At 41.4% G+C, this 12,537-nt stretch overlaps 1 protein-coding gene across 2 annotated transcripts in view; it reads right to left on the reverse strand.

Moving 5' to 3' along the window:
* Positions 1-12,537, reverse strand: part of adam17b (ADAM metallopeptidase domain 17b) — a 92,957-nt gene that overhangs the window by 26,553 nt on the left and 53,867 nt on the right. Inside the window, exons 8-10 of one of the 2 annotated variants that reach the window (XM_068022411.1) lie at positions 9,473-9,583; positions 8,321-8,465; positions 1,008-1,096 (exon numbers count right to left, since the gene is read on the reverse strand). In XM_068022411.1, the coding sequence (XP_067878512.1) occupies positions 1,008-1,096; positions 8,321-8,465; positions 9,473-9,583 (345 nt within the window). Of the gene's footprint in view, positions 1-1,007; positions 1,097-8,308; positions 8,466-9,472; positions 9,584-12,537 lie in introns of both variants that reach the window. The other variant, XM_068022410.1, reaches the window with a different exon arrangement.

Below are 12,537 nucleotides of genomic sequence, written 5' to 3' on the forward strand. Positions count from 1 at the left end.
CATTTTGAGACTGTGCAAAAGGTAAAGGGATGAACTTCGAAATCCTGAGATACAGATGCCACAAGAGATATTAAGTCACATGGGAGTGCAGGAAAAAGGAAAGGGAAAAAATAACAAATGGGGATTGATAAAAGATATACTTATTATTAATTCTGTGTTCATGGCACATTCGGCTGCATTTAGAAAATCCAGCTCAACACACTTCACAGCACAGCCCATTGGCACTGCTGCTAACTATGAATGATTTGAAGTTAATTGTGAATTTTTTACATAACCATGGTCACACATTGGTTCAAATTCTAATTCATCAGCTAAGTTTCATAAGAAATTTTAGCGTTTCACAAATTTTCAATGTTGTGTCGTGCCATTATAAAATTTCTAATAGAACGGAATCAGACTGTGAACTGTATGTTTCCTTAGATGGAAAAAGAAATCAAGAGCCCACAAAAAGAAGAAAAAGAAATGGAAATAGATAGGAGAAAGTGATAATTTGCTTCCCGTTGTTTTTTCTTTTCCCATCCCATCCTTCCCCAGTCAAACTTGTTACCTGCACCCCAACAGTTATCCCAAGCTCAGGGTGACATTTAAGTGCTCGTAGTGATTGTGGCTGGGAAGGGAGGGGATGAGATAGGGTAGAAAGGGCAACAGGAGGCAAAATATAATGCAGTATTCACCTATGAACTTGATACTGAGGAATTCAGGTCCTGGTATATCAAGATAACTATATTTTACCCCTCCACTTGAATAAGCTGTGCTATTAGAAACTTAGTGTAAACATAGTTATATTATTTTTGGAATAGCAGCCAGCAAAGCTGAAAAAAAGTTTGCAAGACAGTCATGATAAGAGTGCACTAGCATAAAGAGTAAATATAGCATATCAGCATCATGAGGAACGAGTATTCTCAACCTCAACAAAACCAATATATCAAAACAAGGGTTTGACTAAATCAAAATTTAGGAAGAAAATGAAGACAAATTGAAGTCTTAAGAAGTAATGTGTATCCTACCTTGGTGAGGATTGTTTTCCCATAGTTCTTAGTGCTGGTTAATCCTGTATTTAGATAAACTGGCTTCTGCATGGTTGGGTGATCATAGGCTGGTGAAAAAACATTTTTAGATGATACAGCTTTTGATGCGCTTTTCCCGAACGATGAAGACAAAAAATACGAATTTTTCTAGCCTGAGTTGGATTGCAAGAGTCATTTTCACGTCACCTACATTTATTTACTACTAGCAGAAGCCTCACCAACCCACACTCATCAGGAGACTGTAGACACACCATGACATTTCTCATCCACTACTAACAGCACAAAATCACAGGTACTGTGCCCACGATTTCCCAATATGCGCAACCAGCAATGAGACTCGCTGTCTGTAGCATGCATGTGTATATTTGGTCCCACAGTATCACATCATCTTAATGCTATCTTGACTTGAGAGAGCAGGTGCTGTTCTGGCCTTTTACAGAACAAGGAGTGATCAGCGAGAGGGAGCCAGAGACATGAGACCTGAAGTCCAGAGGCATTAATTGAGCAGATACGTGATTGGTTGGTGAATTTTAAGGCTTTTTTTAAATCTCTAAATTGGAGCAGTAGTTTAAACTGGTACTGGGGAAATAAGTATTGTACTAAATTTATAGCTTAACTAGTTAAACTACTTAATATAACTACAAATAATCATTGAGTGACATTTCAGAACTTGAAACCCTAATTAGTTAAATAAAGCACAATAAAGATGGAAGGGCAGGTGATGTGTTGCAGCTGTAGCATGTAGGAGCTGCTGGACACCAGTGAGATCCACAGCAACCACATCTGCAGTAAGTGCCTGCAGCTTGAGGAACTTCGGCTCAGAGTTGATGAGCTGGAGTCTGAGCTTTGGACACGGCAATGCATCAGGGAGCAAGAAAGTTACCTGAATGCTTTGTTCAGGAGGCAGTCACACCCCTTAAGCTAGGTACTTCAGATTTCATCCATGGCCAGGGACAGGAGGGTGTGACTATGAGTGAGACAGGAATGGGGATCCAGAAAGTAGCCATGGAGCAGCCTCAGCATTTGCACTTGTCCGACAACTATAAAGTTCTTGCCGCTTGTGTGGATAAGAGCAGGGGCTGCAGGGATGAGCAAACTGCACCATGGTGCAGGGGGAAATTTTTGGGGGGGGGGGCAGTAAAAAGGAATGCAGTAGTAGGGGACAGTATAGTTAGGGTGATAGAGACAGAGAGTGGTGAATCTTTGGAATTCTCTACTCCAGAGGGCTGCGGAGGCTCAGTCATTCAGTATATTCAAGACAGCGATTGATAGATTTCTAGATATTAAAGATATCAAGGGATATGGAGATAGTGCGGGAAAACGGCATTGAGATAGATGATCAGTCATGATGTAGTTGAATGGTGGAGCAGGCTTGAGGGGCCGAATGCCCTATTCTTCCTCCTATCTCCTATGTTCTCTGCAGCCCATAGCGTGAGTCCCGAAGGCTGTTCTGCCTACCCCCTCCCAGGATTAAGGGCATCTCCTCGGGGCTGGGGAGGAACTTGGAACAGGAAGGCAAAGATCCAGCTGTCACGGTCAACATGGGTATCAAAATAGGTAGGACTAAGAAAGAAGTTCTGCTGAGGGAGTATGAGCAGCTAGGGACTAAATTAAAAAGCAGAACAACAAAGGTAATAATCTCTGGATTACTACCTGAGCCTCAAACAAACTGGCATAGGATAAATAAGACCAGAGAGTTGAATCCGTAGCTCAAAGACTGGTGTGGGAGAATTGGGTTTCGATTCATGGGGCACTGGCACCAGTACCTGAAAATCAAGAGGTAAAAAGGAGGGAGAAACTTAAAACAATCACTAGGGAAAAGGTACTGGGAAATCTATCTGAACTAAAGGCTGACAAGTCCCCTGGACCTGAAGGCTTGCATCCTAGGGTCTTAAAAGAAGTAGCTGCAGAGAGAGGAGATACATTGGTTATGATTGTCCAAAATTCCCTAGATTCTGGCAAGGTCCCAGCGGATTGGAAAATCGTAAATTTAACATCGATGTTCAAGGAAGGAGGGAGACAGAAAGCAGGAAACTACAGGCCAGTTAGCCTAACATCTGGCATAGGGAAAATATTAGAATCCATTATTAAGGAGGTAATAGCAGGACATTTCGAAAATCATAATATAATCAGGCAGAGTCAACATGGTTTTGTGAAAGGAAAATGGCGTTTGACTAATTTATTAGAGTTCTTTGAGGAAGTAACAAGCAAGGTGGATAAAGGGGAACCTGCAGATGTGGTGTACTTGGATTTCTGAAAGGCATTTGATAAGGTGCCACATCAAAAGTTACTACACAAAATAAAAGCTCATGGTGTTGCATGTAACATATTAGCATGGATAGAGGATTGGTTAGCTAACAGGAAGCAGAAAGTAGGGATAAATGGGTTACTTTCCAGTTGGCAAGCCATTACCAGTTGAGTGCCACAGGGATCAATGCTGGGGCCTCAACTATTTATAATCTATATCAACGACTTGGATGAAGGGACCGAATGGATGGTAGCTAAATTTGCTGATGACACACAGATAGGAAGGCAAATAAGCTGTCAAGAGGACAGAGAATCTACAAAGGGATTTAGATAGGTTAAGTGAGTGGGCAAAAATTTAGCACAGAGTATAATGTGGGAAAATGTGAACTTGTCCACTTGGGCAGGAAGATTAGAGCAGCAGTATATTATTTGAATGGAGAGCTACGGAGGGATCGAAGTATCCTGATTTTTTTTTTATTCATTCATGGGATGTCGGCGTCACTGGCCAGGCCAGCATTTATTGCCCATCCCTAATTGCCCTTGAGGAGGAGGTGGAGGTGAGCTGCCTTAAACCTCTGCAGTCCATTTGGGGTAGGTACACCCACAGTGCTGTTAGGAAGGGAGTTCCAGGATTTTGACCCAGTGACAGCGAAGGAACGGCGATATAGTTCCAAGTCAGGATGGTGCGTGACTTGGAGGGGAACTTGCAGGTGGTGGTGTTCCCGTGTATTTGCTGCCCTTGTCCTAGTTGGTAGAGGTCGCGGGTTTGGAAGGTGCTGTCTAAGGAGCCTTGATGCATTGCCCACGAATACATGAATCACAAATAGTTGTTACACAGGTGCAGCAAGTGATAAGGAAGGCAAATGGAATATTGCAAAGGGAAATCGAGTATAAAAGAAGAGAAGTATTGCTATAGCTGTATAGGGCCTTAGTTAGACTGCATCAGGGGTACTGTGTACAGTTTTGGTCTCCTTACATATGAAAGGATACAACTGCGTTAGAAGCAGTTCAGAGAAGGTTCACTCGACTGATTCCTGGGATGAAGGGGTTATCTAAGAAGAAAGGTTGAGCAGGTTGGGCCTATACCCATTGGAGTTCAGAAGAATGAGAGGTGATCTTAATGAAACATATAAGTTCCTGAGAAGACTTGACAGGGTGGATACTGGGAGGATGTTTCCTTTTGTGGGGGAGTTTAGAACTAGGAAACCGTTTAAAAATTAGGGGTCTCCCATTTAAGACTGAGGTCAGGAGAAAATTTTTCTCTCAGAGGGTTGTTGGTCTGTGGAATTCTCTTCCCCAGAAAGCAGTGGAGGCAGGGTCATTGAATATATTCAAGACTGAGTTAGATAGATTTTTGATTGGCAAGGGAGTCAAGAGTTATAGGGGGCAGACAGGAAATTGGAGGTGAGTCCACAATGGGATCAGCCATGATCTTATCGAATGGTGCAGCAGGCTCAAGGAGCCGAATGGCCTACTCCTCCCCTAATTCTTGTGTTTTTCCATTGTGTTCTTGTACTGGGGAAAAAGGAAGCTATAGCTTGGGATGGGACACCTGAGCCGTGGTGGGTCCAGTGTCCTGGTGAATCGTATAACTAGGGCTGTACAGAGGACTTTAAACTAAATAGTGGGGATGAGGGTTCACGGGGATATTTGGAAGTAAAGAGATAGGACAAGACAATAGTGCAGGGTAGCGATATAGGTAATCATAACCAGACTGTGAAAGGAATGAACAGAGCATACAAACATAAGAGCACACCAGCAAGTAAAGTCAGAGTAGGGAAAAATAGTAAAAAGAATTAAAGGCTCCTTATTTGACTGCATGCTGCATTCGTAACGAGATGGATGAATTGATGGTGCAAATAGAAATAAATAAGTATGATAGTTTAGCCATTACAGAGACATGGCTGCAAGGTGACCAAGGCTGGGAACTGAATATTCAAGGGTAGTTCACATTTTGGAAGGATAGGAAGAAAAGAAAAGGAGGTGGGGCACCTCTGTTCATAAAGAATGAGATCAGTACAGTAGTGAGAAATGACCTTGGCTTGGAAGATCAAGAGGTAGAATCAGTTTGGGTGGAGATAAGAAATAGCAAAGGAAAGAAGTCACTTGTGGGAGTAGTTTCTTGACCCCCGAGCAGTAGCTACACTGTAGGACAGAGTATAAATCAAGAAATAATGAGGACTTGTAAGAAAGGTACTGCAATAATCATGGGAGATTTTAATCTTCATATTGATTGGACTAATCAAATTGGCAAAGGTAACCTAGGGGATGAGTTCACAGAGTACATTAGGATCAGTTTCTTACAACAATACATTCTGGAACCAACCAAGGAGCAGGCTATTTTAGACCTGTAATATGTAATGAGACAGGATTAAATAACGACTTTATAGTAAAGGATCCTCTCGGCAAGAGTGATCATAAGATGAATTTCACATTCATTCAAATTGAGGGTGAGAAATTTGGGTATGAAACCACTGTTTTAAACTTAAATAAAGGCAATTACAAGGGTATGAAGACAGAGTTGGCTAAAATGGACTGGGAAAATAGAATAAAAGTTAAGACAGTAGAGAAGCAGTGGCAGACATTTAAGCAGATATTTCACAACTCTCAACAAAAATATATTCCACTGAAACAGAAAGACACTATGAGAAGATGCAGCATCCTTGGCTAACTAAGGAAGTTAAGGATGGAATCAAATTGAAAGAAGAGGCTTACAATGCTGCAAAGATTAGTGGTAGGCCAGAAGATTGGGAAAATTTTAGAAACCAGCACAGGACGGCTAGAAAAAAAATAAAGAGAGAGAAATTAGAGTATGAGAGTAAACTAGCAAGATATATAAAAACAGACAGTAAAAGCTTCTAGAAATATAGAAAAAGGAAAATAGTCGCTAAAGTTAACGTTAGTCTTTCAGAGGATGAGACTAGGGGATTAATAATGTGGAACAAGGAAATGGCAAGGAAATACTTTGAACAAGTATTTTGTATCTGTCTTCAAAGCATCCCAAGAATAGTAGAAAATCAAGAGGCAAAAGGGAGAGAGGATCTTGAAATAATCACTATCTCTAGAGAAAATGTACCATGGAGCTAAAGACTGACAAGTCCCCCAGACCTGATGGCCTGCATCCTAGAGTCTTAAAAGAATTGGCTGCAGAGATAGTGGATGCATTGGTTGCAATATTCCAAAATTCCCTAGATTCTGGCAAGGTCCCAGCAGATTGGAAAACTGCAAATGTAACACCTCTATTCAAGAAGGAAGGGAGACAGAAAGCAGGAAAATATAGGCCACTTAGCCTAACATCTGTCATTGGGAAAATGCTAGAATCCATTATTAAGGAAGTAGTAGCAGGACATTTATAAAATCATAATACACTCGGTTTTTATAGAGAGTTATACAGCACAGAGATAGGCCCTTTGGCCCACTGTGTCCGCGCCGGCCATCAAGCCTATCTATTCTAATCCCATTTTCCAGCACTTGGCCCGTAGCCTTGTATGCTATGGCATTTCAAGTGCTCATCTAAATACTTCTTAAAAGTTGTGAGGGTTCCTGCCTCGATCACCCCTTCAGGCAGTGTGTTCCAGATTCCAACCGCACTCGATGAAAAAATGTTTCCTCAAATCCCTCTAAACCTGCTGCCCTTACCTTAAATCTATGCCCCCTGGTTACTGACACCTCCATTTTATGAAAGGGAAATATTGTTTGACAAATTTATTAGAGTTCTTTGAGGATTAACAAGCCGGGTGGATAAAGGGGAACCAGTAGATGTAGTGTATTTGGATTTCCAAAAGACATTCGATAAGGTGTCACATAAAAGGTTACTACACAAGATAAGAGCTCGTGGTGATGGGGTAATATATTAGCATGGATAGAGGATTGATTAGCTAACAGGAAAGAGAGAGTCGGGATAAATGGAACATTTTCAGGTTGGCAAACTGTAACTAGTGGAGTGCCAGAGGGATCAGTGCCGGGGCCTCTATTTACGATCTATATTAATGACTTGGATGAAGGGACTGAGTGTATTGTAGCCAATTTGCTGACGATACAAAGATAGGTAGGAAAGCAAGTTGTGAGGAGGGCACAAAGAGTCTGCAAAGGGATTATAGACAGGTTACATGAGTGGGTAAAAATTTGGCAGATGGAATGGATTGTGGAAAATGGGAGGTTCTCCACTTTGGCAGGAAGAACAGAAAAGCAGCATATTATTTAAATGGAGAGAGACTGCAGCATGCTGCGGTACAGAGGGATCAGGGTGTCCTTGTACATGAATCAGAAAAAGTTCGCATGCAGATACAGCAAGTAATTAGGAAGGCAAATGGAATGTTGGCTTTTACTGCAAGGGGTTGGAGTATAGAAGTAGGGAAGTCTTGCTACAACTGTACGGGGCACTGGAGAAACCACGCCTAGAGTACTATGTACAGTTTTGATCTCCTTATTTAAGGAGGGATATACCTGCATTGGAGGCAGTTCAGAGAAGGTGCATTCCTGGAATGAAGAGGTTATCTTATGAGGAAAGGTTGGGCCCATACTCATTGGAGTTTAGAAGGAGGGGTGGTCTTACTGAAACATATAAGAGGCAGGTTCGATGGTAAAAGGATGTTTTCCCTCGTGGGGGAATCTAGAACTAGGGGGCAGAGTTTCAAAATAAGGGGTGTCCCTTTTAAGACAGAAATGAGGAACAATTCCTTCTTTCAGAGGGTCGTTAATCTTTGGAATTTACGACCCCAGAAAGCAGTGGAGGCTGGGTCATTGAATATATCCAAGGGTGAGTTAGACAGATTTTGGATCTACAAGGGAGTCAAGGGTTAATGGGGGTTGGCAGCAAAGTGGAGTTAAGGCCACAATCAGACCAGCTATGATCTATTGAATGGCAGAGCAGCCTTGAGGGGCTGAACGGCCGCCTGCTGCTCCTGTTTCTTATGTTGACTTCAACAATTTTGTTCCAATATAATCAACTCAAAATAATTATAACACAATGCATTTTATCCACTAATTTCTTCACCACTTTAGCAAATTTTAAAAATTAAAATTTCATTTACATTTGGACTTACGTGTAGGGCAAATGCCACCTAATGCACGAGGTTTTGGAGATCCAACATAAGCTAGCCCAAGTGTTCCATGTTCAAAATCTTGGTAAGTAAACAGATGTGCAAGGCAAACTTTGGATGCACTTTTGGCTATATCAGAGCTGAATTGCTGAAGAGTGAAAAAAAAAATTGACCCTTCAGAAAAACAGATAACAGAAAGCTAACAGATAGAAAGTTAAACAGAGAAAACGAAATTCCCAGTTTTTGACTAAGTTAACTCAAGACACACAGACAAGAATAAGGAATTTGGCTATTTCCTCTATATATTTTGTACAGTCAGATTAACCAACCTCTTCCTCAAAAATGTTTTATTCTGCACAGCCTTCCTTCCTACAGAATGGAAGGGCATACGACATGGTTGTAAGCCATCTTTACCAGGATGTACTGCCAATTATCCAGGCTACAATAGTTTAGTTTAGTTTAGAGATACAGCACTGAAACAGGCCCTTCAGCCCACCGAGTCTGTGCCGACCATCAACCACCCATTTTTACTAATCCTACACTAATCCCATATTTCTACCACATCCCCACCTGTCCCTATATTTCCCTACCACCTACCTATACTAGTGGCAATTTATAATGGCCAATTAACCTATCAACCAGCAAGTCTTTGGCATGTGGGAGGAAACCGGAGCACCCGGAGGAAACCCACGCAGACACAAGGAGAACTTGCAAACTCCACACAGGCAGTACCCAGAATCGAACCCGGGTCGCTAGAGCTGTGAGGCTGTGGTGCTAACCACTGCGCCACTGTACAAATAATTTTGTATCTTCTCACCTGGAAATGGCACAGCTGAGCCTCAACAGAGCTCAGATCTGGAAACGTGGCACAACAGTAATTCATTTCGTACTAATTTTCATCACTACAGTAGTCCTATAGTGCATATTAGATTCCAAAGAAAATATACACTATTGCATTTTTTCAGCCTAAGACTTGTAATTTGCTTCTACTAAAATTTAGGAGATCTTCCCATGTGTTAGAGTATAGAGTACATTTGCTATAATTTAGAAGCAGCAGTTCCTTCAGATTTGTATGACAGTTTCAGTGTCTGTAACAAAAATAGTTCCTTAAAAGTATTATTTAATTAAAATAGTCTCACTTCAGCTCTTCCTTACCTCTAGCAGAGGTTTGACATCCCAAGCATCTTTGCTATCTGGGTAGCTCCCAACCATATTGTAATGTTTCTGTCCTGAAGTCACCTTTGTTGGTTCTTTATTGACAATGATCTATAATTTTAAAAGATTATTAACCTCTTGCATTTAAAATAGCACCTTTACAGTAGGACACCAAAGCCAAAACAGCCAAAGGAGGTGTGACCAAACAGTTGGTCAGAGGTGGTTTGGAAGCATGATGTTAAAGGAGGAAGCAAGAGAGGTAGCAACACAAGAGGAATTTAGAACGCATGGAGCTTAGGGAGGTGAAGGCACGATGACCAATGGAAGGGTGAAGGGAGCAGGAGATGCATGATAGGCTACAGTCAGATGAATAGAGTTATAGGTCTGGAGGAGGTTACGGAGATAGGGAGCAGCAAGGCTGTGAAGAGATTTAAACATGAGGAAGAACATTTTAAATTTGAGGCATTAGGGAACCAGGAGCCAACATAGGTCAGCATGGAAAAAGCCGAAGGACCGAAGTCTCGATGTGAAATATAGAGTAACAAGAAAACAAGTTTAACATTCGCCTCCAACACATTACACAACAGAATTAAAACAGGAGGATTTTAGAGGCATCAAGAAAGAAAGAACAAAGCAGGAAGCATGATCACCAATAACAGGTGATATCCAAAGTAATTCTGGGTCTGACATCAATACCACTTTGGGGAATGAAGATTTATTCCTTAAACTGAAATAGGTCATGGATTGTAAAAGTTAGTGGATGGACAATGCAGTCCCAGTGCAGAACAGTCCTGTACTCTTCAGAAACTGCAGCATATCCTATGAACCTCATGGTGTGCTAAGAGGTCACCGAAGTATAATGCAGTTTTCAACGCTCCCTGTGCCCTACGCTGAAAGCACCATCAGGTCAGGAGTCAGATTATAAAGCACAGTTGTTATTAAAGGGATGCATGTCAGTCTTGAAGCTGTTTTGCAATGGCGGTGAGGTGGGGTGGGTGAAGGGGCTGTTGGAGGCAGACTAAGGAAGAGCATTGCCTCATTTAGTGACACAGCTTTGGAATTCCTGCAGAGAAGGATGTTCTTTTTAAGAGTTTGGGATCACCCTGCAAAGTTCTCTCAATTTGGGGCCGTTACTTTAGATTGGAAAATTGTGCATGTGACTTCACTATTTAGGAAAAGATGAGAGAGGGAATTATAGATCAGTTTGCCTAACATCTGTCGTCAGGAAATTACTAGAGTCTATAATTAAGGAGTGACTGAAAACTTGAATTTTTTAACCCTGATCAGAGAGAGTCAGCACGGATTTGTAAAGGGTTCATGCCTGATAAACCTGACTGAAGTTTTTGAACAGGTGGCTAAACAGTGAGCAAGGGAGTGTCTATGGATGTCACTAATATGATTTCCAGAAGTCATGTGATAAAGTCCCTCATAAGAAACTGTTAGCTAAAGTTGAAGATCATGGAAATGAAGGCAAATAATTAATCTACTTGGGAAATTGGCTGAGAGATAGGAGACAAGAGAACAGGAATAATGGGCAGGTACTCTAACTGGCAGAATGTGATTAGTGGTATCCCACAAGGATCTGCGTTGGGGTCTCAACTATTCATTGTATTTATTCACTGAGATGATGGGATAGAAAGTCACATATCCAAATTTGCCGTGACAAAGGCAGGGCAGCATTGTAAGCAGTGTAAGTGGAAGCATAAATGGGACTGCATTGTCCATCCACTAACTTTTACAATCCAAAACTGACAAATAAGATTCTTATGCAGGCAAATATGAGGTCATCTACTTTGGACCTAAAAAGGATAGGACAGGGTACTTCCTAAATGGTGAAAAGCTAGAAAAAGTGGCAGTCCAAGAGACTTGGGGATCCAGGTACGTAGGTCATTAAAATGTTATTAACAGGGGCAGAAAATAATCAATAAGGCTAATGGAATGCTGGTCTTTAAATCTAGAGGACCAGAATATAAGGAGGTAGAAATCAAACTTCAACTATACAAAATCCTAGTTAGACTACAGTTGTGAGCAGGTCTAGGCACCACACATAGAAAGGATATATTGGCCTTGGAGGGAGAGCAGCGTAGATTTACCAGAATGATACCTGGACTCCAAGGGTTAAATTACAAGAGATTACACCAATTAAGGCTGTATTCCCTGGAATTTAGATGGTTAAGGGATGATTTGATCGAAGTTTTCAAGATATTAGGGGAAACAGATACAGTAGATAGAGATAAACTATTTCCACTAGTTGAGAAGCTTAGGACTAGGGAATATAGTCGAAAAATTAGAGCCAGACTTTTCTGGAGTGAAATTAAGGAGGGTAGAAGTCTGGAACTCTCTTCCAGAAATGGCAATTGATGCTAGATCAATTGTTAATTTCAAATTTGAAATTGATAAATTTTCCTGAACCAGAAGTATGAGACAAAGGCAGATATACAGAGTTACGTCGCAGATCAGTCAGGATCAAAACAAGTTTAGGAAGCTAAATTGCCTACTCCTGTTCCTATGTTCCTAGCAGTGCCAGAGCAACATGAATGCAGCTGACAGAATGAGCAAATGCTTTCTCACCTGTGGCCCAAAACTAAGAACATGTGAGGAAGAAATTTTCTGCATAAATGTAACAAAATAAGTCTAGGGGCACAGATTTAAAGTAATTGGTAGAAGGATTAGGCAGTGGTGAGGGTCTGGAACTCACTGTCTGAAAGCACAGTAGAGCAGGAACCCTCATCACATTGAAAAAGTATCTGGAAATGCACCTGAAGTGCCGTAAACTACAAGGCTACAGACGGAGAGTTAAAGAGTGGGATTAGGCTGGGTAGCTCTTTTTCATCTTGCAGATACAATGGACCAAAAGGCCTCCTTCTGTGCTGCAGATCTCTATGATTCTACGACGTGTGCTAACATGTGGTTTCATTTAAAAAATATGGCGTACATTGCATCTCAATGGCTGTGACCATCCTACTCCAAAACCTGTAAATGTACTGCTGCTGTTGCTTGGAGCTACTCTTACCAGGAGATCTGCTGTCATGGTGTATCATGTTCGTCTATCTTGTGCCATCCTC

This window comes from Heterodontus francisci, chromosome 3 (genome assembly GCF_036365525.1).
Source record: "Heterodontus francisci isolate sHetFra1 chromosome 3, sHetFra1.hap1, whole genome shotgun sequence".
In the NCBI taxonomy this organism is placed as follows: Eukaryota; Metazoa; Chordata; class Chondrichthyes; order Heterodontiformes; family Heterodontidae; genus Heterodontus; species Heterodontus francisci.